The 25,616-nt window shown below is 35.6% G+C and overlaps 1 protein-coding gene across 2 annotated transcripts; it reads right to left on the bottom strand.

Moving 5' to 3' along the window:
• Positions 1-1,662: 1,662 nt before the first annotated feature.
• Positions 1,663-25,079, bottom strand: REPTOR-BP (REPTOR-binding partner). 2 transcript variants are annotated; one of them, XM_074098597.1, is made up of 5 exons: positions 24,878-25,079; positions 18,135-18,215; positions 9,500-9,635; positions 8,096-8,217; positions 1,663-5,358 (listed from the first exon to the last, which is right to left on the bottom strand). In XM_074098597.1, exons 1-5 carry the CDS (start codon positions 24,926-24,928, stop codon positions 5,251-5,253), a joined length of 498 nt encoding a protein of 165 aa, XP_073954698.1. In that variant the 5' UTR covers positions 24,929-25,079; the 3' UTR covers positions 1,663-5,250. The 2 variants fall into 2 exon arrangements, with proteins under 2 accessions (XP_073954698.1, XP_073954699.1); XM_074098598.1 differs by lacking the exon at positions 18,135-18,215.
• Between the last annotated feature and the right edge of the window lie 537 nt (positions 25,080-25,616).

The raw sequence follows: 25,616 nt of genomic DNA, 5'->3' as shown, positions 1-25,616 counted from the left end.
ACAGTTGAACAAACTGATTCATGCACCAGGGTAGAACCTTTTAATAATCAATATCACTATGATTTCCTTGACTAAAGCTAGGGATGTCAACATGACATTAGTAGCGTATAGGTTCCACCCTGGTACTTACATGATTCAGTTTGTTCGATTGTACTCCTCTACAAGGTGGGGACGAATTTTTTTTTCTTGTTAAAACGCATACAGCCTTATTCATAAAAAATCCTTAATTGAGGTTTGATCGGTCTGTTACCTAGCAGACTGATTAAGCTTAATAGACGGTTGTCAAGAAGTATGATTCATAAACACTTGCTAGCAGTCTGCTAGTTGTTGAGCTGCTGATAGACGGATTAGACGCGTTATGTTGGCCACCTTGACAAATCAAAGACAAAAAATGGCCTAATCGATAATTAAAAAAAAAAAGTTGACAGCAGTGACAGCAAATTAGCAGGAAAAAAAATAAAAAGCGAGAAGTTTGTTTTCCCGCCATTTCCGATCCGCATGTTTATGTTGTGCAAAAAGCCATAATTATGTTAATCATCCTAATATTTTTTTTTATATTTATTGTTAATTTATTGTTGCTAATTTAGAGGATTTTTAAATACAAATTCCTGAAAATATTTTTTCCTGGTTTTTTTTTAATCTTTGCGTAACTTCACCCTTCACTAAAATATCTTCGGTATGGTTTTTTGCTCTTGTCAAAGTCAGCTGTTCAAACTTGTGGCGGCCATTTTGTGACTTAGCAGGGAGATAAAGGAGGGTCTACGGTCCGCTAACTTTAGCAGAGCCTTGATCGACTGATTAGCGCTAACAGACGTTTATGAATCATGTTTTTTAGCATCGGGCCTTCAAGGAGCCTTCAAGGAGGCTCTAACTTTTTATGAATAAGGCTGATAGTGTGCAATATCGTTGGATAGATCTTTTCAAACATTACTAGTTTGCTATGACGACAAACTTGTTTACTTACCCATCTATGTATAAAAAAATTGAGTAATTACTTATTTTACTCTTCCATGCTCCATAGAACGAAGTATTTATATGTATGTACACATTTTAATTTGACTATTCAAAAACTTGTAGTGGTTTAATGTATTTGATTTTACTGATATTATTAATCTGGGATGACAGAAACATACTTATCTACTTTTTTACAGTTCAATACTGTCGTATATATTTAGTGACGATATTTTCGGGGATATTCGGTAAAACAAAATGTCAGATATGCCTACGAGTGGAACCTTTGTAAATTTAAGGATAAGTACTAAGTTTTTATTTTAAAAAACCTTTCAGACGTAAGTCTGAGTATTCATATTATGATTTTGGTTAGATACCTATTTTATAATTTTCAAGATTAAACAAAAAAAAATTAGGAAGTATTTTAACCTTTTTCCAGGCATAGTGCTTGTAGCGGAGCGGACGACATAAATGTAAACAAATTATAGAACTTGCTACAAATTTTAAATGGCATAAAATCAACGGAAGTCGTTAAAAATATTATTCTTTTAAACTTAATCCCTTATAGGTAAACAATATAAAACTATGATCCATTTTTTGGTAGCGTATCTAAATTCGCGGGGTCTGGAAAAGGATTAAATAGATCTTTTAACACGACTTCATAAGTTTTATTTTAGTTAGGAAATAAAGCTGTAGCAATAAAACAAAAAATAAAAACATAACTACATATATGTAATAGAAATCATGTGTTCAGTTGTGGGTTCGTTTATACTATCCCGGTGGCCGCCTCCTAAAACTTGTAGCAAAGACCGCCTAACGGGATAATGTATACTTGCCCTTACAGAACCTTATCTAGTTATCCGCTAACTTAACTTACATTTTATTATATTAACAACTAAATTCATGCCAGCACTAAAATATAGCAACAATAACAACAACAAAGTATAAGTAAGTAAGTAGGATTTTTAAAACTGTTGTTGTGTCGTGTTCTGAATTAATGTATTTTCTTTATCTTTCTTTTTAAAAATTGATTGTTCTTTACACTTCCCTTATCAGTAAAAAAATAAAATATACCGTTGGTATATAATAATGCTTGCCGCTTAAAACTATACGTACGTTATAATCTTAATTCTACTGAGGTGGATTTCCATAGGTTGTATGAAGTATTCCCTTTTTTTTGGCTAAAAATATAGCATTGTATTTTAGTTTTAGCCATAATACAATGCTATATGACAGGTAAGGCTATCTTAAACTTAAGATATGTCTTACCATGTTTTAGTTTTAATTTTTTTGTGTAAAAATACTTTGTAAAATCTAATTTCACGAGGATAACAATGAAATAAAATAAATTCAGAATATATAACGCGATCAGAAGGCGGAATGCCGACAGAACGAATGATAAATTATGTTGGTAATAACATTTACTGATATAAATAAAATTAAATAAAATACTTATAATAACCGACTATTCAGCCACACGTAGGTAAATTAAAATTAACAAATAAAATTAAAACTAATAATTGAACGAAGGAAGTACATCGCAAATCAACTTAAAATTAAAAACATTAAATTAAAAGTAATTTATAGTCATCAATAAGACTACGAAACAAACAAATTTATAACGGGTCGTTTCTATTTTTTTTAATAAGAGATCAATTCAAAATCAACAAAATCCAAAAGAAGTTCATTTACCTACGTGAAATAAATAACACTGATGGTCAAAAATATAGCGAACATTTTAAAATAGACACAGACGCAGTGAATAATGTATTGCCATCGTATTTTATTGGAAATATTCGTATTTATCTTGCTTTCTGACCTAGCTTACTGAAATTTACTGAAGTTAGTTGAGAAAGAAAGATAACACGAACTTATCAGACAAAATGAGATTTAAAAACGTTATTCACTAGCTCTTTAGCCAAAAATAAGAGGCAAAAATTAGGCCTACAAACAATTTTTGAAACAACCCTTACCTTAAAATTTCAAATAATTTAAACAAAAAGAACACAATTATATTGATAGATAAACCTAATTTGAACGAAAAAAATAATCAACACAATTCACTACTGCGAATATATTAAGTTTAATATGTAAAAGAACTATGCTTTATCACTCCGTTGACGAGTATATCACTCTAAATGAGGATGTGAACTTCTTAAAATTATTATAAATAACACTAATAATTTGTTTGGAAGAACTGACTTTTACTATCGTTTATCATACGATTCGAAAACTCTTTAAATATTTAATTTTGCCTGCGGTTAGGTATTCGGAATCAGAATTTTGAAACGCATATTTTACCAGTCATTGATGATTTTTATAGGACAGATATTTTGCCGTAATCAAGTTTAATTAATGATTGGTTAAATAGGCACTAAATGAGATACGAATAAAACTGATTATACCCTCAGATTGGGTGATAGTAAATTCACATGAGCATATAATGGATTTTGAAAATGTGAATAAATGAACATACAACATACAATACAATAGCTTGTTAGCATTTTATCGAAAGGCAAAAAATAATTTAAGCTACTTTTACATATTATAACATAGTTAGAAAATTTGGAAATTCAAGATTAGACCGAGACAGAGAAAGATACTAGCATGCGAGTTGTGACGTCACACGGAAGTAGCGCTATACTTGTTGCATGCAGAAAAGCGTTTAAAAAGAGACTTTTAAGAAGAGAAAGATGTTTTAAATGCACTATACATTAAATTTTCCACAGTACAAATAGGCAACAGATATGGAAAATTCAAGAGTTGTCAAATACAGTATTGTATTGAAAAGGACATATTCAAACGCGTCAGACTAAAGGTAAATGTAAGAGAAGTTACGAACGTCAAACGAAATACGAGTAGTCTTCCAATTTAATACGATGAAGTCATAAAACTGTTGGTTGCAATCAATTGTTCCGAAGCGGCCAAGACGCTCAAAAATAAGTAGAACATTTGTTTCTTGATCTTCCCGCCCGCAAAACGTTGTAACATTAACTATCAATATGTTGTTCCTTGTCGGGCAATACCTCATTGTGACATTTTCTGTGAAAAGGTTCCGCAATGGGCCACAATTCAGTTAACCCTTAAACCCTCGAACTTTTTTAAAAAGTGTCAAATGTTTTTGAGCAACTAGGCTGCCACGATACGTTTATGTTTTAGTAGCACTACACTGGAGGCATTTGGTGTTTTAATTTACACTAATCTCATATTTAAATGTAGTCTATAGTATTTAGGTTTGAGCCTATTCCCATATTACTGAGTAAATTGGGTTCAGTTTAACTTTTTATTTGACTATCAGCTTTTTATAAAAACATTGGCATTTTGTAGGCACATGCTCAAATAACTAAATCTAAATCACAAACTTCAAACAAGAATTAAAGATAATTAAACATAGATTAAAAATATATTACATGATTATCCTGATAAAAAAACTTACACATTAAATTTTATATACATCAAAAAGACTACAGAAATTCGCAAGATTAAAATACATGCTTAATCCTAAGCAATAAACAAATTATGTTCCCGAAAACTGGCAATAAACAAACTCAACATCTGTTATAGTCACATGTATAGAATAATAAATTGATTAAATTGACATTAACTTAAACATAATACATTAAATCTCTCCATATATATTCCATGATATAACCCTCTAAAAATATGTGCGCACATCAAACCGTTAAAAAATAATCATCTTACAACTAAAACGTCCGATTCCGCGAAAAATAAAGAAAAATACAACATAAAATTGTCTTTGGTAAATATAGCTTAATAATATGTGCTTATGTACGAACTCAGCGAAAATGTAAAAAAAAGTTTTTTATCGAAAAATAACACAAAAATTGGTGCAGTGCAGGTATTGGTGTAAGTATTGATCTTTAAAAGTGAGCAAAATAATGAAAAAAAAAAATTTTTTTTCGCGAAATCAAAAGTCTGATAATTTATTCGTATAATATGTTATTATAATGTATATTGTACACTCTTTCTGAAAATACACAACTTTGTTTCACAATTCCCTGCTTGTCTATCCCTTACACGACAACTTTATAGTTTTTTTAAAACTTTCCCAAAATAATCAAGTCCCGCTATGCAGACTGTCAAACTTAAAAACAAGTATGCAAAATCTAGATTATAAGTAAAAAAAAAAAAATCTGTTATTAATTAGGTGCCGAAAGTTGTTTAAATGTTCTTGAAGAAAAGAGCTCCAAAAGAATCATCAGTGTTAAAAAATTTAGAGGACATATTTCCTTTAACTCCATTCCTCGAAGGGAAAAACAACAAGGAACAGCGAGAGGCTTAGAAGGCCTTCGCTTCTTCCTGCTTGACGACGCCTACTTCTTGCAGCATGGCTTCCAGTCCTTCGGGCATTCTGCCTTGGTCCAGCTCTTGATTCCATTTGTAATACTGCAAATGAGAATATAGAAATTAAAGTGGGATTCTCTTGGTTTAATGGTAGGTATTGGAATATAGGTATGGAAATTCATTTGAAGACAAATGAATTTGAATGGTGCAAATCGTCGATGATACGGCGATGTCGCTAACCAACAATCCAACAAAAACAGCAAATTAGATGTCGCGGCTGGTATAATACAAGGTTAATGGTAAGTCGACCTATTACCGCCAAGGGGTTCATTTGCAATCGTTTTGGCCCCATAATGTCCTATATAAAAGAGAACCATTTCTGAGATAATTTAAATTAAAGTTTTTTTTGCAAGAAAAATAATTTCAAAAAATTAGCAATTATAAATCAACTTTTTTATTTGTTTATGTACAAGGTACAAATGCTGTTGAACTGTCGCTAACTAACTTGCGGTTTTCATTTACGCTGTATGAAGAACACGCATGCAAAATGTCGTGTCTCTAGAATCTAGACTTTACGGTTAAGATTTCGAGATTTAACATAGATCCCAAGAGAATATCTGGTTAAAAAATAGCCTATGTGTTATTCCAGAGGTCCAGCTTTCTACACACACTATGTAAATTTCATCCAACTCCCCAATCAACCCCCAATCAGCTGTTTTAGCGTGAAGGGAACAAACAACACACACACACTCATAAACTGACCGAGCTCAATGATGATTCTCGAACGAGGTACGTTTAGCGGTGTTTTTCAACCTTTTTCATGACACGACCCCTTAGTAAGTATTCGTTTATGTAACTGTCGCGAATAAAAGTTTTTTCTTCCTAGTACGAAGAAATATTTAGCGACCCCTCTACCCCTTGCTTTTTTTTTCATGTATTATATTTTGTGACAAATATTATTACTAACATTTTCTTGTTAAATATTTTTAAGTTTAGTTTTTTTCTGAAGTAATTTTTCCAGCAACTAATAGGGGCTTCGCAACCCCCTAAAAAGGCTTCCCACAGTTTTTTCATCACAAGCCACGCCACGCACAAGCCAAGAGCGCAGTCAGCGGTATCGTCAATTTTTGAAAATATTACTTTTTCTTTTACAAATATACAATTTTACTCGCAAATGTGATAATAGACTCTCGTTCGTAATTCCTTATTTACCGCCCTTACTAAAAAAAACACTGATTTAGAGAGACACACACACTACAAGCATTGAAGCTTACAGAGGGCGCGTCACGTGCCTATGTCAAATGACCTAAGGGTGCTCATTCATAAACTTGAGCATTCACTTGTACTAGAACATCGAGCATTCGTCGTTATTAAATTTGTCAAACTGAAGAAAAAACAGAGCCCATAATTCCAGAGAACGCTCTAGTACTATACTCGTCAAAAATGTTATTATTCACGGCAACCAATAACAATGTAACCCAATCCTCACAAACAATAAAATAATTTGAATTTGCATTTGATGATGTCGGACGGATGGTCGGCAAAGACATAAAAGCAAATTTTTTTTTTTAGGATACCCTCCCATAGACGTAAAGCGGCGGTGATTTTTTTTTTCTCGATTAATCTTATAGTGTGGGGTTGGATAGCTCTTTTAGAACCATTGCGGGGTTTCAAGGCGATTTTTCGATTCAGTGATCTGTTTGCGAAATATTCAACTTTAAAATGCTAATTTTCATTAAAATTCGAGTGCCCCCCCCCTTTAAAATCTAAGCTGATGGGTGGAAAAATTTGAAAAAAATCAGGATGGTAGTAAGTATATCAAATTTACAAGGAAAATTATAACGGCTATGATTGCTTGAGAATTATTAGTAGTTAAATAATAAATAGCAGCCTAAGGTATAAAATATACCTAAACTTGGAACATTCCGCACACAATACGAAATCCTTAGAAAAATATTACTTGATTTTTTCGTAATGGCTACGGAACCCTATTTTGGGCGTGTCCGACACGCTCTGGGCGGTTTTTTTAAGTGGTTAGAGAACCTGACTACGAAGCTTGAGGTCCCGGGTCCGATATTTGTATGAATAATACAAATGTTTATTCTCGGGTCTTGGATGTTGCGTAGTATCCATAGTACAAGCTTTGTTTAATTTGGGACTAGGTAAATAGATGTCAAGTGTCCCATGATTTATATTTATTTATTTTTATTTGTGAGCTTTTTCGCTACAATGCTAATTACAAGTGAACGCTCAAGTTTATCAGCACCTTAATGAGGGCTATCGTTATTTGTCTTTCTAGATGGCGCTACTGTTGCGTGAGTTTTTTAAATGTGGTTTTCAAAGTCTGTTATTACGGGCGTGAAAACAAAGTTTAGATTAAAATTATATTTAATAAACCTTAAAACCGCATACCATACAAATATCGAGCAACCACAGTGTTGCGTAGTCCCGTTTTGTTCGGAAAAAAAGGGAGGACAAAAGTTTCCGAAAGACAAAACTGTCTCAAAACACAGACATTCATGGCCCCGTAACGCATAATTGCCATAATTAATTTCAGGTAATGCTTTTGCAAAATTATTCTAATTATAAATAAACCCGCGTAGCTCACCCAAAAACTATGAGATTTGACATTTCGGAGACCTCACGCTACACTAGCGCCTCTAGCGGCGAATTCATACGCGATAGCCCTCATTGCCAATTTATACTATTCGATGTTATTATTATTATTTTTTTCTCTCCATCTAATGTATTTTTATGTGTATCGAATATGTGTAAATAAATGTTCTCTCTCTCTCTCTCTCTCTCTCTCTCTCTCTCTCTCTCATTGTCCCAAGCGTACCTTATCCAGTTCTTTCCTAAGGGACAGCACGGAGCGCTCCCTGTCGGCCACTAGTTCCTCCAAGTATTGGTACCGGAGCTTTTTACGGGCGCGGCACTCGCGCGCTGACTGCCTACTCCGCTCTGTAAATAAATATTTCTGATTAACAGCCAGTAATAGTGAGCTAGCTATGCTCGAAGTTTCTCTACGGGATCGAATCAGCGGCTCAGGATGACTTCGTCCACAGTCCCATTTCGTCATCTTCTTAAATTGTCCACGATGCCATGTCGTCAGCCTACAATTCCTAAATCGCCACCTTCCTAACTCGTCCACTTTCTGATATCGTCCATACCCCGTTTTGTCTAAATTCCTATTTCGACCACAGTGCCAACTCGTCCACTCTCTTTTATAGATCACAGTACTTCTTGGTCAGTAGTGCCAACTCGTCCACGTTTACCAGACGTTGTCTCACAGAGATGGTCAATTTAAGCGTTGTAAATAGCAAAATATCCCTATAGTAATTTGCAAAAAAAGCCCCTTTTCAATGATCATTTAATAGAGCATTGATTTTATATATTAGTCTGGATAATGAACTATGCAATAATGTTGACGAGTTGGCACCGTGGACTAAATTGGAATGTTGACGTGTTAGCACTTTAGTCGAAATGAGACTGTTGACGATCCGGTACTGTGGCCCACGTAAGAAAGCGGACAAGATAGGAAAGTGACGATGTAGGAATGTTGGCGAATCAGAACAGTAGACTATATGCGAATGAGGACAATTTAAGAAGGTGACGAAATGGGACTGTGGACGAAGTCATCCTGAGCCGAATCAGCGGGGCAACTACGATATTCGATAACAAAAAATTTAACCGACTACAAAAATCCATGAAAATAATTTTCTACCAGTATGAAGTCGGTCCCTCAGCACGAGCCAGCAGGCGTGGACCTAGTCTACCTCACCTACATACTATATATTGGGCTTCAAACACTCCTGCTGGCTCGTGCTGAGGGACCGACTTCATACTGGTAGAAAGTTATTTTCATGGTTTTTATAGTCTGTTCAATTTTGAACATGAAACTACCGTGAGACTCATTCGATTTACATACATTTCGAAGTATATTCGACCAAGAAAGTGCTTCATCAATTTTAATGACAGTTCCTAGTTCAGGAATAAAACAATAAGGCTGATTGTCATATTGACTTGTGAGTGAAAATAGGCTTTGACAACCAATTTCTTGGTCGACTATACGAGACGGAGCGGAATGTAAACCCGCACTGCCAGTTCTTTGACTTCCGCACAAAAACGGCGCTCTTTTGGGAAGCGCCGGGCAGTGCAAGTGGCAATAGCAGTGGCACGAGAGGTATTGTGTTTACGCACTCGTCTTGCCCGCTTCGGAATGTAAATGCGGCGTGACACTTACCCAGTTTTGCTTTCATGTCCTGTTTGTCTAGCTGAGCCTTCCTGCCGGGCCTGCGCCCGCGCTTCCCGCTCTCGCGGCGTTCCCCCGTCTCCGGACCCGACGCGCCCAACGATCCGTACACGCCGTCTATCGACTCCTGCGCAGGTAATAAATAAATAATAATAAATAAATAAAATGATATATGAATTTGTTTGCAGACTGAGAAGTGATTTGTTAGTATAAAGTCAAAAGACACACATTGTCATTTCATAATTTAATATCTCAAAAACATAGCTAATAACCACCGCACCGCAAAGAAACTTGTTTTCACGTAAAAAAAACCAAAGCGATATCGGTCCGTCTATTTGAGAGCTACGATGCCACAAAAAGATAAACAGACATTGGCGTCAAACTTACAACACCCCTCTTTATGCGCCGGGGGTTAACAACTAACAAGGTAAGTACAGGAAATTCATAAATAAGAGGGCATCCGATTTTAACTACAATTTACCAACGCTTACTTTGAATAATTTATTGTAATAGCTCGATTTGTTCAAAAGGATTTAGTATTTTGTATGCATTTGGCTGACTGTTGATTTTTTTTGTCATTCAAATTGGAACTTTGCTTTAAATTCGGCTGAGTTGCATTTTGTTTACCAAGGGAAACAGGTAATCCTGTGCAAATGTTTTTTTGATGCACAACATTACGGGCTTATTCTTGAAGTTTAAATACAATTGGGTCCCTTAAGTTTTCTAGGATGGTCAATATTATACTTTTTATCGATAGTACCTACACTTATAAGTTACAAGGTACAAAACCTATTAATCTCACGAAACGTGTCGTTCGCCGAAATAAAGTTTCAATTTATTTTTACAAAAAAACGGAGTGAAAAAAAAATCTACAGGAGTGAGCTACATTATAAGTCTATTATCGATAAAAATATAATATGGATCATCCTAGAAAACTTAAGGTACCCAATTGTATTTAAGCTTCAAGAATAGCCCGTAATGTTGTGCATCAAAAAAACATTTGCACAGGATTACCTGTTTCCCTTGGTAAACAAAATGCAACCCAGCCGAATTTAAAACAAAGTTCCAATTTGAATGACAAATAAAATCTACAGTCAGCCAAATGCATACAAAATACTAAATCCTTTTGAACAAATCGAGCTATTACAATAAATTATTCAAAGTAAGCGTTGGTAAACGAGTAACGTGCCAACAAATGGAAAAAATAAATATTAGGGTTGTCGAGTTTGAAAGTATACTTGTAGAAATACTGGGGCCCATAACCTATAGGCTTGTAGCCTTAAGCGGTTATGTGTAAGATGGCAGTAGAAAAAGATAGCCAATACAGGGTGTTAAACAATGTGGTCGCTGCAACCAGTAGATAAAACGATTATTTTGAATATTTTTGTTGATTCACAAAAACGGTAAGAAAAATACAATTATAAAAAAAGATTTTTGTTTTTGCTAAAGAAAGATTCAAAGTATGTAAGAGCATACTAATGCGATCTTACGTATTTCATAAGTTACACCTATCTAACTACTTGATGTGGCAGTTATGTACTTAATAATAATAATAATAATCCCAGCCTATATACGTCCCACGCGGGCCCAGTGCGGATTGGGAATTTCACACACACCATTGAATTGCTTCGCAGGTTTGTGCAGGTTTCCTCACGATGTTTTCCTTCACCGTAAAGCTCGTGGTAAATTTCAAATGTAATTTCGCACATGAATTCCGAAAAACTCAGAGGTGCGAGCCGGGGTTTGAACCCACGATCCTCTGCTTGAGAGGCCATAGGTCAAACCACTCGGCCACCTGTACTTACATTAAAAAAAAAATTACACTTGTTGATCGACCAGACCAAAACCGAAACATTTTACTACATTATATTAATTACTTAAGACAACAGTGCAAACTACAACGTACAAGTTCTATCTATGGAAATAAAAATTGACTGCAGAAAATGCATGTACGCTCGTAATTTCAGACAGGCTGCACTTATTTATCTATTTTGTTTTTGTTCTATTTTGCTATCAGAAGATTTGTATAATGAAAATGTCTTGTAATTTGGTCCAAATATTGTGTTCTAATGGCAAGTTAAGTAAATCAAAAAATAGGTACAATTAGCGAAGAAGCTTGTAACTGTAACTAATTTTTTTTTACTATAACCTTTTTTTTAAGATTTAAAGACATTATTTGCAACCCTAGTTGGCCCTGAAACTAATGTCCTCAGATAACAAGACGAACAGTTCGTTGACCCTAAAACCTTATTAAATGCACGAGATAACCATATGCCATTGCAGCGATAACGCTCCGCCATCGGGATAAGGTATAAATTCCAATGGCTACAAGCATGTTGTGAAAACATAGCTTAGTCAATGTTCGTTTTATTCGCTATCTCCCTTGTTCTGGATATGGTCTAGTGGGTTAGAATTTGGGTGGTGTCGAAAATGTAAACAGTAGGTACTCGTACATTAAGCTTAGGTAAGTAAGAAAAAAAATAGAATAGAAATATTACGGAAGAGACATTTAACGGTGTTTCCTATGATACATACAACGTCAGCTATTTTAAAATTAATCCAAAATATTTTAGGCGACGGTAGAGTTATTTTTACTGAACACCCCTGCAGTAGCGTAGCCCTATAATATAATATATATTATATGTAAAATGTTATAGGGTATATGTATAACATCTCCATTCACACCGTGTTGCCTAAATTTTTATCCCTCGCCCACATTTTTCATTCGCCCTTTACTTTTAAAGTATAGCCAAAGGATGCCTTGTGAGGACAAAACATCATACACAAAGTTTTAGCCTTCTACTGCTACCTGGGAGCTCACGGCACCCAATCGACCCTATCCCCCTTGTCCTGGTATACCCTTTGTTTGCATTAATTTTACAAGGTGAGATATTGGCGGTCATATCGCTTCAGAGCGATCTGTAACAGTGTTTGAAGTACATAACACTAAGTTGTTTCGACTCTATGTTCCAACATGAATGTGGAAACATACTATATATTATGAACTTAATTCATCATCATCATCATCAGCCCGAAGACGTCCACTGCTGGACAAAGGCCTCCCCCTTAGAACGCCACAATGAACGACAACTTGCCACTTGCATCCACCGGTTTCCCGCTACTCTCACGAACTTAATTGCAACACTAAAATTAACAAAGTATTTACAGCACAAAGTGGCGACATGTCATGTTCACTTCCATAAAATTCACGCTCGTCTAACTAGGGCACCTCGCCCCTATGACGTCATAGCATGCACTCCAGGGAGTTAACATTTATAAGCACGTTAGTAGGTTTTCATACGAAAGGCTAATAAAAACATGAGGTCGGTCCAGCTCGAAGGACCATATTTTAATGATTTAGATGCAGCAGAATAACACATGTCGTGTGACATTTAATGGTATAATAGAACCCTCCATAAAGATTAACGAATGATTTACAACGAACAATATTCCGAAGATCTTACTATGTAAATATTGTATATTTATCACAACTTAAAGAATAAGTACAGGCTATCTATACCTACCCTATCTACAGATCAGCATAGTCAGATAGTCAGACATGTGCTAAATATCAAGAGAACAACACCTTCACTAACTTCTAAGAAAATGCATTGTATCGGCTACTACGTTGCATGTCTGCAGTGTATGAAACGATGCGTGCTGTTTAGACGTGAAAGGAATGACGTCAGACATTTTAAGGTCGCTGCATGCAAGCACAGGCACGGAATCTAACTGTGGGTATAGGCCATTGAATATGGGATTGAATGGCGATTCGCGAACTCAAACCAAGGATTTTGAGCGAATTTACTAAAGAGACAATAAGAAATAATGGATATGAGTATGTTAAACATGCCCTCTTTCGGCTTGACATGTCACTGATGCTCTTAACAAGGTTACACCTGATGTTATACCGCTTGAGGCATTGTATATCGGGTTACATATTATAATTTGAAACAAACTTTGAGCTTGGAATTATTATTTATGCAATCATATTTCAAGTTTTTGCATTTATCGACGACCTTCTTGTTGGACACGAAAGAGTACTTAGCACAACTGCTTCAATCAAAACTTCGAATAGTAATTTGGTCCGTTAAGTATCGCAGGAAAGTCTGAATGCCTACAAGTTTCCATTCGTTTCGAGAAGTTTATGAAATACCCGAAAGTTTGATAATATCTCACGTGATAGAAGCAATCAGTTATCTATTCGTTATGAAGCTTTTACTAAATTCGTCATTTCAGTAGCGACTCTTAGAAAAACAATCATCACAGGATGTACTGTGTCAAAACCAATATTAATACTGAAGGATTCGTCACTCATCAGGGAATATTTGTCACTTTTAAGTAGTTACGGAATATACAAAAATTTAAATTAATTAATTAACGAGTAGAGCCACGAGTACATTATGGAAAGTTTTGAATGATATATACACTGATGTATTACATTCATATTCGAGCATGCGTATGTGGAATTGTGGAGTTAGCTGTCAAGTGTCAAGCGTTGTGGAGTTTAGCCGCTAGCGAAATTCAACTGTAATAGAGTAAAGACTAGGTTCAAATTTCGTCACGTATTCTTTCTATTTGTTTGTGTGGTGGGATCAGTGTTTCTACGCACACGTAAATATTTTTATTAATTGTGGAATATGGCCGCTAGCGAAATTCAACTGTAACTTAGTAAAGACTAGGTTCAAATTTCGTCACGTATTCTTTTAATTAATTTGTGTGGGTGATGATTTTATTTGTTACACAAACAAATAAATAGTTCGGACATTCTTTGATGGGGATTTTGTTTGGCAATGTGTATCTACAGTTTAATACATCAGTGGATATATATGCATTTTCCCTTGATTTTATCGTGGACCGTGGCCCCGGTAGTCGAGACTTATGCAATGCTTTAGAGTGTAGAAGTACTTAATCGGTTTGCCATCTTGTGCCTATTGCCAAACGTATACGATAAAACGTAGGAAGCTTAGAATGGCGAGAACGCTATCATGTTAGGTACATTACTGGGTTAAATTATACTATTCAATGTTTATCGTTTTTCTTCTGTGTTATTATTCAATTGTTTGTTTTTGCGGAGTAAGATGTTTCGCAAGGTTCTCTTGGGTACTCTAGGGTTAACGTTATTTCGTCATAAGTTCATAACTGATTTGTGTTTAGTAATTCAACATTTCTGTGATTGCTGAATAAGGCGATAATTACTTCAGTTTTATTAAATGATATTGTACCGGATAACTCACGTATTAAATCGAGTTTAGCTTGACATGTTTCGGGCTAATTCGTAGCCCTTCTTCCTAGGAGCAAAGCGACTCGGCGGCTGCCGCAACACGCGCACTGCGCGTCACCGCTCTGCTGGCGCGAGCAGATTTAAGACGTGAGTTATCCGGTACAATAACATTTATTATGAGTGTCTCACCGTAGCTACATACTTCAATTTTTTTCGACAAACATTTGCATCACTATCAAGTAAAATATAAAGATAGAATGTTAAGATTGGTTTTTTGGAATCTTTTTTGTATTTTTTATTTCAATTCCAAATTTTTACTTTTACGGTCATCCCGTAAAACCTAAATTGAAAATACAAACTGAAATATAGATGCACAGAAAAACCAGAAAAGTAAGATCAGCACTGGGTATCGAACCCAGGTCCTCGGCGTTCCGTGCCACCAGTGGGTGCGTCCAGCAGTGGTGTAGCGGTATAGCACGTGTAGGGTTTGCAAGATCCGGTCATTTTAAGGATCCGGATAATTTGAATACTTAGGTCAGTTTGTTAAATCCGGATATCCGGATATTTCGGATAATACGAATCTTTTACTAAATAAAACATAGTAGTATAAAAAATTTAATGAAACGGTAAATCAACATGTTTGTAATCAAGTAACAACCCGATTGTGCTAACGCAGCATAAAAATTACTCGTTTTAGGTCAAATAAACATTTTCTTTTCAAAATCAGAACATTTGTAGGTATATTAAACATCGTCCTAATAGTCTTAAGCTTTGAAAGAAAGACAGAAAGAAAAACATATATTCGTGACATTTTACAAAACAAGAAAACAAAGAAAATAGTGTTATCACAATTATTTATAATTATAGGCCAATCGAATAGAATCCTTAAAAACAAAACGCTTTTTAAGGATTCTGTTCGATTGGCCTATAATTATAAATAGGTGTGAAATCAAAATCACGAGAGTTAGCTGAAAATCGTTTTAATACCTTCATTTGGTCCTAAATGCGTGTAATCTGAGTTTGTCCCTTGCCAGGAGGTGTGCATAACTTATGGGAGCCAAATGATCACACAATTTTCACTCTTTTTTCATTTTCTTGCTTGTAGCACAAAAACGGTACATTCGTTGGAAATGTCATTCCTTCATTATTAAAGGAAGGAAAAGATCTCGTGTTTATTTGGCACCATAAAGTTATGCACACATCATAGAAAGGGGCAAACTCGGATTACACTCATTTAGGACCTAATGAAAGTATTAAATCGGTTTCCAGCATGCTGGAAATTGATTCTTCGAAAAAATCGAATTCGATTAGCCTGTTATGCTAAAGCGAGATTTATACAGACAGAAATAATATAAATTTACTGAGGTAAGCAAATTATTGTTAACGCTCTGCTCAGTGCAGCAAAGCTGATGAGTGCGCGCGAGAGGCTTGATTGGTATCCAGCCATAATACTTTTATTATCTTATTAAAATAGCCAAGAAGTTGACGTCCATCCCAATGATGTGCATTAGTGCAAGTTAGTCAACTATAAAAGCAAAAAGAAAAGATCAAGCTCTATGTCTGTATAATCGATATGTTTGTAATTAGTTTTAGGAAAGCCCGAAGCATGCTATAGCACTATAGTGCGACTTTAACCGCGGGTTAAAGGAAAAAAATACTGAGATTGATGATCCTATTATTCGTACAGTTATTATTTCATTTTGCGAAGCAGAATTAATAACATTTAATTATGTTTTACTTCGTTAACAATACTATCCGAAAGATTCAAATTATCCGAATCCTTAAGGTGGTCAGATCCGGATCCGAAATAGGGCGGATATCCGGATAATACGGATATCCGGATATCCGGATTGCAAACCCTAAGCACGTGGCACGATATGCTGAGGACCTGGGTTTGATTCCCAGTGCTGGTCTTATTTTTCTGGTTTTTCTGTGCATCTATATTTCAGTTTGTATTTTCGATAGAATGTTAATTTAAAAAAAAAAACACATTTTCCTATTGTTGTTGTGAAAGTAAAAGAAAGATAAGTGTCATGCTTTCTCTTCAATTGTTATACCATTAGGTATATTTCCGCTATAGTTCAAAAACAATGAAAATAACTACTTTGAAGACCCGTGATAAACTAATAAAAGTAGCGATAGAGTTCATAGAGCAGTCCCTACCAGTCTTTGGAGCCGATAAAATACCTACTTTATATGTGAAATATATTTACCTAATTCCCTAGTTCATAGTGGTTTTTGAGTAGCGTTGAGTATAAAGTAGAGAAGGCGAGGCGTCGTAAAGTTGTAAATACAAATCATCGCTACCTAATTGAACTCTACCTAATTAAAAATGCTTGGGACGGAGGAAGCTTGATGATAGAATTTAAAATTCTTACCGATTTAAAGTATTGTGATCAAAAACTAATATATTTTATTAAATCTTAATCCAGATGTAAGCCAAGCGTGGCGAATAAATCCCGAAAACATATTATGGTATAGACTGCAGGGCTACTACGAAACTCGAAATTCGTGTCGTGCGGTCCCTCTGACACTTATACTATTTAATACGAGAACGAGAGGGACGGTACGATACGAACTTCGATTTTCGAACTTCGGTTTAGGCCCTCTGCAACTGGCAAACCATTCGTAATTGCATAATCAATAAAACAATCAAGTCGTCAATAAAAATTGTTTCGTCTATTTAAAAAATCTATCTCTAGTTTACAGTCTTTTAGTGCAGTTTGTGAGCTCGTTTCTATGTAGGGGTAATATCTGAACCTACCTAACCGATTATAAAAACCAATTGGAAGCTGCACTATCCTTGATTACTATAGACTACCTTTTATCCCGGGAAAATACAAAGTTCCCGCGGAATGCATACGCAGTCATCACCAGCAGAGCAAATATTATTTACGTGTTTTCTGCGGAATTTTAAACAATCTTCTTTCAAACTGTTGATATTTTTTTACATTTCAAGTTATTACAGCAAATCAATGTTAAGATGACTAATCAATCAAAATTCTTCCAGTGATTAATCTTCCAAAATTAACTGCGCATGTCAGTCGCATCTTGCAGAATGCACTCGACGTGACCTATCCCACTTCGGCCTTCTAAATATAACTATTTAAATACAAATTGCGTTAATATTAAAACACTTCCCACAATGTTACACTTAAATACGCAGTTGTTTTGTATCTGAGTTAGCAACTAAATACCGGTACGATACGAAGCGAATTGCGTCGTTTGCACAACCGACGTTCATTTATGCGGCGTAGTAACTGTCATTACTAACCTTAAAACAAATCAGTTTACTAGCAATTTTATCAAGTAAAACTCTTATCTAAACACACAGAGCTTTGTTATCTTTGATTGCGGATAAGTTTTCTTTCAAGAATATGGTGAGAAATAATGTAAGCTTACGTTTTTGTTGGCTTGGAGCCACGCCGTGTCCGCTCGTTCGACCGTCTCAACACACACTGAGTGCGCCGGTCGGTCTGCAGTCTGCGCAGAGAAACGCAACGATGGCGCGTTCTTTATTTAAAACAAAACTTTTGGACGACGATGATTATATTATAACGAATATTAACGCGAACGTCGCAGTAACACGACACTAACCGAAGGTCGTTCATTACACATTATCGATTGAAATGGAACGCACTTGGCAACAATAAGTGCATTAAACTGGGTACTTGTGTGGGTGCAACGCCATTACGGAAATTCGAGTTGCGTAGTAACTGCGTTACACCTAGAGTTGCCAACTATAGGTACTGTTAAAAACAGTATTATACTGTTTTTCACTTCATTATACTTTTTACTGTTGAACTAAAATAAAGTATCTAAAAAACTGTTTTCAGCATCAACATTGCCTAACACTAAGCACACACTAAGTTGGTACAGCATAGTCACAATAGTGGTGGTTCCGAACGAATCTGCCAATGTAAATTTAATAAAAATTTAGTTCCTTATTTATCTTAATTTTAGTTTTGATTCTGACGATGTCTATGAGGCTTTTAAAAATGAAACTAAATTGATAAGTTGTGCGAGAAGCACCCAAAAATTTGTCTTTAAAACATGAAAGAAGAAAATACTGTTAATTTTTCTAAAATACTGTTTATTTCCCTTCTCAGACGTAAATATACTTTATTTCTTGTAAAAAAAAAGTTGGCAACCCTAGATACACCTAACTGCGCAAATGATGCCCTAGGTCGTAAAGAACTTATCGGTGAGACGTAAATAGGTAAGGCAGCCTGGAAACGTTCAAAGACACCATGTCAGTAAAAATAGTGCCCATGACTCATGACATGAGTCATGCTCTTTTTGCGTCGGGGGTTAAAAAATACAAAAAATAACCTATCACACATCTCACGCTAACTTTGTTGTCCACAAAACCTATCCCTTTCTAATGAACATACGAGTGCAAAAAGGACGGGCGCTTCATATATATCCGCGATAAATGCTGGGGGTCGACTTCAAAGTTCGAAATTCAAAGTTGGTTTCTAACCATCCCTCACTCTCGCTCCTATTAAATAATATTAGCATGAACGGGAAGGCACGACAAAAAGCCTTTATTATTATTATTTTTTAATGTATGACGGTGGAAGCAGTCTACACTTCCACTGAACGTAGATAATAGTTAGTTTAAGTTTGTAACTAAGGGACCCCATACATCCCTGTATTATTATTATTTTTTTTAATTTTTTTTATTTCATTGTATACTGTAGTTTTTAAGTATTTTATTTGTAATTATTTTTATGTTGAAAAAATTTACTTTCAGCCAAGTTTCTTGCGGCGCATTCTTCTTGGCAACGATGATCTTTCCGAAAGCGCTGGTAGTTTAAATAAAATGACGTGTAAAAGTGCCCATTGCGGCCTATTTACTGAATAAATGATTTGAATTTGAATTTGAAAAGTTCAAATATACCTTATTTAATCTGGTGTGCTAAGCTATAGGACTTCACTTTTTAAACGTTTTTGGGCGAGGGTCCGTGGATGACCTTGTGCTTTTCTGACGAGAACTCCCTAATCCTGTCTGCTCTGTACCTACTATAGGGGAGCTCAATGTTTTTGTACTATTTGTATGCACATTATATCACAAAGCACTTGCGACAAGAGTTGTTAATTAACATAAGTAATTCGAAAATATACGATTCGAAAATGATGGTGACATTTGAAGATTGGAGTATTAGAGTACCTAGTTGAAAATTATAACTCTACCTACAGTCTACATTATACTGCCCTCCTAAGCCGAAAGGCGCTATCTAAAAAAACACGCTTTTCTGTCATTTACACCATGTGATGCAGATGTTTTAAGCTACACAATAGTATTAATAACTCGTGTTTTTTTTTTGGAGATAGCGCCTTTTGGCTTTAGGAGGGCAGAATATTAGAGCTAAGTTGCAATTTACTTTGGTTTAGTCAATTAAGGGGTCAAAGATGAATGGTATTTAACAATTCAAGTTATTAAGTTTCAATTATCACTTTTTTTCAACAATTGCCGTCTCTCCTCCTAATATTACAAATTAAAAAAAAACTCGCTTCGGACACTACAGAAGCATTTTTCTGATAGCTGACGAATATGACTTCTACATATAAAAAAATCAAGCCAAAAAATGCCAAAACCTTAGAAATACACAGTTATTAATTATTGTCACAAGATTATCTCCAGATTTAATTTCAAATTAATATGAATGGAGCTATTACGTAAAGTAAAGCAATAACCAATTAATAGTTTCGCTGTCCCCATACAAAATGATTTGACAAAGTCACACGTCCAAGTGTGCTTCCACTTTGGGGACAGATTGAAGTTGTGAACCCATAGTGGAAACACGGACTTCTGAAAAAAGCTTCACGATCCCACATTGGGGGCACCCGAGGGCCTATACTACGAAGTACAATATTCGAACTTCGTATCTTGCCGTTCCGCTGACGCTTATGTTATTTAATACAAGAGTGAGAGGGACGGTACGAAACGAACTTCGAATTTCGTAGTAGCCCCCCAGGGAACGTGTCAATAAATATTACGCATTACAAACGTAGCAGACATAAAATACCTACTTACTATAACAAAATAACGCTATCTAATCTATATAACAGTATAGGTAGAGTCATTCGCGATGCCGCCTGCCGAGGTTCTTATTACAATGTGATTAATGTCTAATTTTGACAAAATCACGCGTCTACGTGGATGACACTAGGTAAGACGCGCCACTCGCAGCGTGGCGTGGCGTGGCGCTGTTTGGGTGGTACTTTAGATAACCACCTGGGCGGCTAGCACGAGCGGCCGCGACACCAATTATCGCGTATATTTACATTATTTTATCGCGTGTGATGGTTACTCTTACGGTTTGTGGATAGTACCATAAAGTACAGTCACCAGCACCAATTTCTGACACAACAAGCGTGCATAAATATCTAATACGACACTATTTCTAGGGCCGGAAGGCCGTAAGAGATATTTTTGTACGTTCCGCTGTATAGTCGACGGCTTAAATATCCACACAGACATAGCGTCAAACATATTATACATGTATATGTCGGCGGCCGGTGGTAAAATCCGCCAGATAACGAAATTCCTAGGCATATCGTGAAATGGCGTCATTTCATGATATGCCTAAAAGTTGGCCAGGCATATCACGATGTGCCTGAGAAACAATACCGCAGATCGATTAGAGCAATGCGTTCGTCGATTCGATATTCCTAGCTCTAAAATTTAGGTACGACGAGCGAAGCGAGAGGTGGTTAGTATGAATGAATTGTGACCACAGCGCCCGAGTCGAGCGAGCGAAGCGAGCGTGCCGCGGTAGCGGCCGGCGAAGTGCCAGAACCGATATGACGGCGTTTCATGATATACCTAGGAATTTCATGATCTCTCTAAAGTGGCCAAATCATGAAATGGCGGCGTTTCATAATATGCCTAGGAATTTCGTGATCTGGCGGATTTTACGATCGGCCGCCGACATATAGGTACATTATATTTGGTCTATGGTATACATCGACCTTATGGTTAGTGACATAAATAAAGGTGTATAGATATTTTTACCCGACTGCCCAAAGGAGGGTTATGTTTTTCGAGCGTATGTATTTGACGTCTAGGTAACGTATGAGTACATTATATTTTTATGTATGACCTTTGACTGTACCGTACGCACGGCAAAGCAAAAGCAAGGCACAGAAAAACTAAGTGTAGTGTACTTGAAGTACAGACAGTACTTCATAGAGGTGCACGACGGTCGATGGGGTTTTTCAGGATGAAACCCGATTTTTGTAAATTGTTACCATATTGTTATATAATTTTTATTAAAAAGGTACAAAACAAAATAATCAATATCCTCAGTGCACAAAATTAATAATTATACGAGCTTTTGCCCGCGGCTCCGCCCGCGTGGTATTCGGTTATCGCGCGCTGTTCCCTCGGGAAGTGTGCATTTTCCGGGATAATATAAGTAGCCTATACGTCACTCTCGGGCCCATAAACTATCTCTATGCCAAAAATCACGTCGATCCGTCGCTCCTTTACGGCGTGAAAGACGGACAAACATACACACAAACACACACACTTTCGCCTTCCGCTTCACTCGTCTCCGCCACAGTGGAGCCGCAGCCTAAGTACTCTAAGCACGCAAGAATAATATGCATTACTCACGGAATGGTCAGAATCCGTCTTTCACGGTAAAACAAGAAGGCTTTTAGATACTAAAATCTGTACGAACTTACCCCAGCATTGCTGCGCATTTTCAGGGTGCAAGGAGGAACTGCACTTTTTGAAAAATGTTGAATCATCATCATCATCCCAGCCTATATACGTCCCACTGCTGGACACAGGCCACCTCTCAGAACAAGAGGGAACTTGAATGCTAATCTTAAAACACTGCCATCTAGCGGAAATACCGTGAACTATTAGCACTCCCGCTGCTTATAACATCTTGATAACATCCCGCGATGAGTTTAAGTTCAATAATAGATGGCGCTGTTCGCAAATCGACTATTGTGTTTATATTTAGTTTAGAACATCACCCACCATTCGCTACTGAAGTACTTAACAGCAGAATTAGGTCGCACTATCTAAAAGCTGATAAAAATAATAAATCGAACTTTTGACGCAATAATCCTTACATAACCCTTGTTTTGTTTTGCAGTGACTAATGATTATGTATGAATGAATGAATAGGTTCATAAATGCATTGTTCATGTTTACGACTTCTCGCAAGGAATCTGTACTACACGTGTTATTCGATCACGTGTAGTGTAGACGCTTATTTACTGACATCAGTCCCTGCCAATATTTTTTTTCAGCCGTTTCATGTCAGGAAATAAATCCATTTTAACATCATTCTTATGTTCATTGATTGTGCCCATTATAACATCAATTTATAGACAACTGGGCTAATATTTGATTATAAAAAAGAGTTTGGTTTGATACTATCACCCATGTCTGCTTTAATTTATATTTTGTAATCTATAATAACTTGAAAAAAAAACTTGATTACATAATTTTTTACTGACTAAACAAAAATTCAACTTGTAATGTATTGTGTAAACCAAAATTTAAGTCTTGTAACCAAACAATTGAATAAATCCTTTTCATTTTTTTTTTTTTTAAGTCAATTTGACCCATACTATACTAATTTACTATTAATATGGAAAGTTTAATTAATTTAAAAGCTTGTAAACATGTGACTTAAGCCCTTAAGTCAAATCCTTATTTATATTATAAATTTGAAAATAACTCTCTGTCTGTATGTTACTATACTTCTTCATGCAAAAACCACTGAATCAATTGAATTAGATGAATTAGAATTAGATGTGTTTTGTACATATTTTAAAACCCACCTGGCATAAAATATTAAATCTGTCATAGTTTTTATTCATGAATATTGCACAGCTCCTACAGTATTGTATAGTGATTGTGTGTTAGAGGCTTAGAGCTTGAGCTCACACATCCAAGTTTTTTTTCGGAATTTAGGTGCCAGCGAAAACAGTGGGAGGCAACATTGTGTGTGTGCAGTTTCCAATCTGCACTAGTCCCATGTGAGAACTAAATTCAAAACCGTTTATAGTGACACCAGTTATAATGACATATCGGATATAACAACCAAAAAAAAAACACAACAATCTTATATACCAAAGTAGCACTGGTTATACCGACCAACCGTGTATAACAACCCCACCATGTGTGTATATTCGTGTACTGCCGTTTTGCACAAAATTTTAGCTCGTTTGCACCACTGCAGCATGTTACCATCCCCCCTGCCAGGGTAGGCACTGTCTACCCTGCTGCCTACTCAACACACACCAATGGCAAGCATATAATTAGCATACCTACTATATGGCTACATTTACATGAATTCTGAATATAAACAGATTTGACAAGATTTAAGTATCTAAATCTTGACAATCATCACTGGAAATGTTTAAGGATCAAACTTCAATGGCTTTTCTAATTCATCTCAGTTTATAATAAGTATGTTTAGTGACCAGATGTTGCTAGAAATTTCAAGAAATTCTAAATAAGATAGAGAAAATAGTGGAAAAAGTACTTGATATTTGCATGAAAATAAGTAAGTGCTCTTTTGTTTATGCTTAACCCGTCACACATAGACTAGATTAGTTCCTAACTTTTTTTTGCAGGAAATGTCCTAGAGACTACTGGTAGACAACTGGTAGTCTCTAGGACATTTCCCGTACAAAAAAGTTAGGGACCAATGTAGTCTTGTATGTAGTATGTAGTCTTGGCGTAAAGGACAAAATACCGAAAATGAGTTATATATACAGTTTTGGTCAGAGTTTCAAGCTCTAACGATCTGTATTGTTAAAATTTTGATATCTTGAAAAATTCGACCTTTACGCCCCATATATTATTATTTTAGTCATATTTTGTTTGTAAGATTTAAGTAGGTCAACTGTAATCAATTCTTTCTAACATAACTGCAACAATCGCAATTATTCATGCTATTGTGCAATAGTACTTTGGTAACAACTACTAAATAGTGATCACACATTAACTGTGGTGAGAAGCAAAAATAGACCAGGAAGTAAATTATAACCAAATAGGTTATCCCACGAAATATCGTGCGAAAACAAGATAATTCACGCATGACTCGCGATAACACATCGAAGGAAATGCAAATCGTTCTAATTCTAACAACAAAGAACTACGAACTCACATTCTGGGACTCCTCCTCCAAGACTGCCATCGTTTCGAAATCAATGTTCATTTTGTACTTCCGTATTTCTTAGTTCACTATCAAAAACGATATTTATTGATGCAAGTCACGAAGATTAACAAGAAATATCTTAATTTTAAACTCAAGTATTGTTTACAAACTAGCAAGTAGCAAGGTCATTTGACATATTTTGGTAAATAGAAGTTTTACGTCACTATGACATGACATCACAACATCATCACAAACGTATTGATTTTTTTAGCTCCAGTAGTTTTCTAATTTTTACTTTACTTCAGTTGAACAATTAAACAGTTCTAATAAATTCTATTTTAACTATGTATACAGCATATTCAAGTCAGTTGTTTTGGCTTAAAAATGAATGAAATTAATTTCTTCAAAATGAAATATTGATTTCTTAACACAATTTAGCAACAACACACTATAATAAACAAGATTCAAAATAAGCCCAATCGCGACTGCCGTAGAGGTATTCTTCTTCTTCAGCAATAAAATATTTGTATGAAAACTAGCGAAATTTGCTTCAATTCAAACCCTTTGAAAGTCACAAAGACAAAGGTGTGGAAGTGGCATGAACGCGGTGTTCTTTTCGTATCACACGATTTTTTGACAACATTTTTGAAATTAGTCAACGTAAATTAATAAAAGAGATAGATAATATATCATCACAACGTAATTTTTTACTTTTTTCTCTTTTTTCTTTCATTTTGAGACTGCACGG

The sequence above is a fragment of the Choristoneura fumiferana genome, chromosome 15, assembly GCF_025370935.1.
Source record: "Choristoneura fumiferana chromosome 15, NRCan_CFum_1, whole genome shotgun sequence".
Taxonomy (NCBI): Eukaryota; Metazoa; Arthropoda; class Insecta; order Lepidoptera; family Tortricidae; genus Choristoneura; species Choristoneura fumiferana.
The sequence above is the reverse complement of the archived record's forward strand: the minus strand, read 5'-3'. Positions and strand labels throughout refer to the sequence as shown.